At 38.0% G+C, this 5519-nt stretch overlaps 1 protein-coding gene across 1 annotated transcript; it reads left to right on the top strand.

The window, feature by feature from the left end:
• The first annotated feature begins 750 nt into the window (after positions 1-750).
• On the top strand, positions 751-4442 carry LOC117306910 (EF-hand calcium-binding domain-containing protein 10-like). The gene is made up of 4 exons (XM_033791478.1): positions 751-941; positions 1787-1951; positions 2514-2604; positions 3186-4442. Exons 1-4 carry the CDS (start codon positions 839-841, stop codon positions 3229-3231), a joined length of 405 nt encoding a protein of 134 aa, XP_033647369.1. The 5' UTR covers positions 751-838; the 3' UTR covers positions 3232-4442.
• The last annotated feature ends 1077 nt before the right edge of the window (positions 4443-5519 follow it).

Raw genomic sequence — 5519 nt, 5'->3', positions numbered from 1 at the left:
CACATTGGGGCGCCGGGCTTATATAGCCAGAGGTATGAGGAATAGATTTATGAAATAAAAATTAATAATTTTTGCTAATTAAGATGGAACTCTTGGCTTTGTATATGCCCGTACCTATACGCTTGTTCTTCGCATAGCATATAAACAGCGTATAAAGTACAAAAACTAGCAAGTTCTTCCCTTATTAAATTAATTGGGCTGAGCTAATTAGCAGACTTAACAAGTTGGGGCGCTAATCTGATATAGCCAGGGGTATGAGGAATAGATTTATGAACTAAAAATTAATAAATTTTTCCAATTAAGATGGAACTCTTGGCTTTGTAATTGCCCATACCTTACGCATACAGCGCATACAGTACAAAAATTCGTATATTCTTCATTGACTAAATTAATTGGGCTAAGCTAATTAGCAGACTTCAAACACTGGGGCGCTAATCTGATTTAGCCAGGGGTATGAGGAATAGATTTATGAAATAAAAATTAATAATATTGCCCAATTAAGATGGAACTCTTGGCTTTGAATCTACCCATACCTTACGCGTGTACAATCCTTCCGCACTGTCTTCGACGGGTAATGACGGTCGTCGACAGTTATATCGAAATTTGGTGCTAGCACCAAATTTTTTTGCCATCACCAAATTTGGTGTTGGGCCCAAATTTGGTGCTCACTTCAGTCTGGTTGCTGAGCGCCATGTTTACATTGGCTCAAAAATATCAATAGAGGGCGCCATATTTATCAATCTGCGCCTGGCAACACTGTGTCAACAAGTTTTCTGTTGTGCATGAGCGAAAAGTGTTCGACGTTTTCCTGCAAATTTCGTTAATAAAGTTCTAAAAAATGGCTGTTCCAAGACAGAGTGAAGCTCAGGAGTACATAGAGAAGCAGAGAATAATGGAACTGTTTGATAACATTACAGCTCAGCTTGTTTTTCATAGACCAGGTATGAGATGACAAAATTTACATTAAAAAGTGTTTACTTTTATTTTTAGTCCGAAATATCAAGTTAAAAAACAAACAACAAAGGATACTGTGGGTAAAATAGTTTGGGTTGAACTATCATATTGACTAGAATGGTCACCCCATTTTGTTAGCATCTTTGTTCTCCTCCGTGAGATTTTAATGCAGAGATCAGAGATGTGTCTTTTTGGGGCTTTGCAAAATGAAAATGACCTTGACTTGCCCTCATGGTCTTATTAAGTCTTAAAGACAAAAATTCAGAGACTGGCTGTCATTAACAAAAGTTTGCGTCTCGCGTTGCTCGATCAAAAAAAAAAAAATTCAACACCATAAGCTTATGGTTAGTGTTTTTACTGGAGAGTTCTAAAATCAGTTAAGTAAGGATGTAATTGTAATATAGGAAGACAAATCTAAGTTGCGATAGCGTAACCCTCTGATATCGCCCGTCTATCGCAACTAGACAAATCTAAGCCTGTTTTTGCAAGTCAATAAATAAATGCAATTGTTGCTTCACCACTTTGGGTCTGGTCTATTTTTTGTGTGCTGATAATGTAGGTATATTTAATGGAATGCCACTCATTTGCTTTCAAAAGTTTTGAATTAACAAGCAGTTCTCAAAAAGTATTTGTAACTGGGGCGCTGTACTCTTTTTTTCGAAATGTTGTCATTATTGCAACAGATAATGACAACTCCTTTTTTCGAAATTTTGTCATTATCGCAACAGATAATGAAAACATTTCGAAAAAAGGAGTAATAACAAAATTTTTAAAAAGGAGTACAGTTTGTTACTGGGTCTACTGTTGCATTAACTTTGAATTCTTTTGGCAGATAATCCCAAGACCTTCATGATTGACTATGTGGAGAAACTTAAAGAATCCAGAACAACGCAACTTGACTTCCCGTGTCTGTTTGACGAGTCCAATATTGAGTCTGTTTTTGGAATGCTGGATCCGACTAAGAAAGGATTCATAACATCAGAACAATACAAAGAATGTAAGTATTGAACTCAACCAAGTGTGGGACATTCAAATTTGCTGGTTTACATGCCTGGAATAACACACAGGCCATGGGCTCCATTGCCCCTAGTCTTGTCTTTGGTGCCCCTTCAAAGTTGCCCATTGACTTGAAGATTTCCCATTTTTCTTCATCATGTCCTTCCTGTTTTATATGGTGTCTCTCCAGTGGTCCGCACATAGGATGACAACGTGGTTTGCAGCGGAAAGGTCATTGGCTATGAAAGGTGAATGGAGTTGTCGACACATTCTCTCCACATTCCCAGGTGTCTGAGTCGGTTTGCAACCATTGGAAGTGCCATTTGAAAAATGAATAATGGCATTGCCCTTTCAAAGATGAAAGAGACAGGCCCGAGTATATGCACTCATTTATTTTAAGAATCCATCGTCAGAATGAAACCAACCCAAGTAATCATTTTTTCTCCCATATTATTTTTCTTTATTTCAATATTTTGACAATATTTTCAAATCATCCGTGTAAAATTTGGAAGAATTTAATGCAATTATTTACGCCAACTTTGTTTTGTCCTTCCCCACATCAGCGACCCAAACTCTTGGCTGTGATAATGTTGATCCCAGTCCAGCTGGCTCCGACATGGACATGATTACACAAGACACCTTCAGAAGAGAAGTGTAAGTCAACAACACAAAACAAATAAAGCAAATCACTGTAGGATTTGAACTGCCTCTAGCTACCAGGCAATCTCGGTGGTCTAGTTGGTTAGACACTGCACTAGATGCAAAGGTTGTGGGTTCGAATCCCACCTGAGTAATATGCCTATGATTTTGTTCACATTGCTCAGGAAAGCACTGAGTAGACAGTGCTAACTAACACGCATCGTTGTATGTATGGGTAAAACCAAAATTAATAGAACCACTGTTGATCTTACTTATTAGTTTCTGTGTTTAAGGCTTTGAGCTGCCATTTTTCTGAAGTCTTTGTGCTGACGTGACCAAAACATAGAATTGTCTGTTCTATTCTATATATTGAGAAAGATTTGTATGGTACAACAGGCATTTTCTCCTTGGTAGAGGTTACCCTATGAGGAAATTTTATATTTCTACTTGAGCATTTCAATGACCGAAGGGCATGGAGGCAATTGCCTTCATTGCCTCTGTTGTCCTATCACAACAGAACTGTTCTTGTTTTCACACGTATTCAAACTTTGTGTGTTCTATTTTGCCTCAAACATTATTTTTTGTTTCTCCTGCAGAAAAACTGGTTTAAAGAAAGCTTCAGCAACATTTGAGCAAGTTTAGAGGTGTGGCACCTGTGCATGATGGATAGAAGTCAGCAATGCTTGACCAATGGGGCGTAATGATGGAGTTTTCTTTTGTATGTTGAGATCATTCTGCTCGGCTGAAGTACTTTATTTACTATTATTATTATTATTATTATTATTATTACTTCATGCAGCCTCAATCCTTAGCCGTCAGGGAATCACTGTAGGGGAGTGAGAGTTTTTCAATGTTTCTGCAATATTATTTATTCTTAAGCCCTTTTCACACTACTCTATTCCCTACAGGCAACCCAAGGAAAAAATGGCCGGTCCTTTCACACTTCAAAGCTTTACCCCTGATCTACCCCGACAAATGGGCATACCCTGCTCTGTAGGGGTAATCAGTAAATTCCTGGGGTATTCTTGAAACATGCAAACTGAACTTCATGGAATATGGACCTAGGCAGGGACAGTGTGAATGTGCACTGGGGTAACTCTGTAGAGAACTCCCAGGGCCGTCTTCCACTGGGATAAGAGAATTAGTGTGAAAAGGGCTTATGGCCGTTGAGAAATTTAGTCGAGCAAAGATATTAACCCCAAGACCTTGTGATTGCTTGCTTATCTTGTTATCTTTGACAACAAAAGTAATCAGCGGAAGCGTTGTATGTTTCCTTGAAAACAATGACCACAAGGAAACCTGCAATGACAGAGTTGCTGACTGAAGTGCTTAACAGTTTTTTCTGCTAAGCAAAATTAAGAAGGAAACCAGTTACAAACGGTGTATAAGACATGGTAGGTTGGCTGGTACTCTAGTTCTGGTATGCACACTTGAATGCTATGGGTGTAAAAAGTTTCAATTAGGGTCACATACACAATAGCTGTTAAGCGTTTTTGAATTTCAATTGTGAATAAAACAAAACATTTTGTATGCAGTTACTCATAACTTGGCCTTCCTACTTGCTATAAAACAGCTTGCTACATGATGTAATACAAAGGTGTTACAAAATATTTATTATTGAAATTCAGTTGTAAAAATTGTAAATAAAAACTTACTTGAAACAGTGAAAGATAAGAAATAATTAGCCTTTTCACTTATTTGTTGTTCAGTCAGTCTGTGTGTACAGGTATTAGAAGTTTAAAGAGACTGTGTTGTCATGAACTAAGCTGGCCTGTGGTTGTACTATGTATTAGACCCTTCCCATGAAATATGTTCAAGAAACACGTTGCCTTGGACTGGTCGAAATGGTCTTTGAAAAGCATTTGTAACCGTTTTTTTTAATAAAATGTATATGATTAGAAAGAAATTTTAAAAGTAGAATAAAATGATCCACACAAGTATCACTCAAAATTGCTTGGTTTTCCATTTACCTCGTCGACTAACACGGTTGGCCATTTATGCGAGTCAAATTTTTGACTCCCATATATGGCCGACCATGTTAGTTCGCAAAGTAAAAGGAAAACCACACAATTTCAAAAGGGTAAATTTGTGTGGATCGTTGTATGCTACTTATAAATCATCTTTCTAACTGTATGCTTTTTATAATAAACGGTTACAAACGTTTTTCAAAGACAAACATGACCGATCCAAGGCAAAGTGTTCCTTTAACTGCAAATAGCGCGTGCCCACTAAATTTTGGTTGGCAAAATGAGGGCACATCACCCTGTTTTGTATGCTGCGAATTGCTACACGACTCGTGTCTGCTTAGTGCACATCTCTACTGCGTTTGCCAACCAGAAGGCATGCGCGAATGTAATTAGCATATTTCATGGGAAGGGTCTACTATGAGCTCTCGCCCAGACACTGCAAGCGTGAGTACCCTCCCACCATATAATTTCTTTAAAGAGACTGATAAAGAGTATACGTGCGCGTACAGTTACTGGCGAGTGTCCCCCCCCCCACCCGAAATACCAACAACAATAACATTACAATAGACCTTGTCGTATAACCCATTTTTTGCTATGAAAGGTGCCATCTTGTAGGGCGAACCATATGCGCGTGTTAACGCGTACATCAATGAAGCACGCCGCACTCCAGGTTGGATTTCTACATGGCACGCGCACCCTCGCGCACATGCTCACAGATGCCATGCTGTAGGGCAGATTTTAATGGTGATGTCATATTCAATACAATTTATACAGAATATAGAAAAGAAAAGATACTTGGTGTTGCATGAAGATTTTTTTTTTTTTTTAAGATTTCATGGATATCTGGTGTACAGTGACTATGTATAAATGGCAATTTTGACTAATTCAACATTTGAAAACCAATAAAATTTAGAACATATTATTTACATTTAACACAAATGAGGCTAAGTCCTTCGTATAAAC

The sequence above is a fragment of the Asterias rubens genome, chromosome 2 (assembly GCF_902459465.1).
Source record: "Asterias rubens chromosome 2, eAstRub1.3, whole genome shotgun sequence".
In the NCBI taxonomy this organism is placed as follows: domain Eukaryota; kingdom Metazoa; phylum Echinodermata; class Asteroidea; order Forcipulatida; family Asteriidae; genus Asterias; species Asterias rubens.
The sequence above is the reverse complement of the archived record's forward strand: the minus strand, read 5'-3'. Positions and strand labels throughout refer to the sequence as shown.

Excerpts from the sequence above, each read along its gene's own strand:
- LOC117306910 (XM_033791478.1), top strand. The coding sequence starts at position 839 with ATGGCTGTTCCAAGACAGAGTGAAGCTCAGGAGTACATAGAGAAGCAG. Across the intron at positions 942-1,786 it reads GCTTGTTTTTCATAGACCAG|ATAATCCCAAGACCTTCATG; the intron begins GTATGAGATGAC and ends TTCTTTTGGCAG. Across the intron at positions 1,952-2,513 it reads ATCAGAACAATACAAAGAAT|CGACCCAAACTCTTGGCTGT; the intron begins GTAAGTATTGAA and ends TCCCCACATCAG.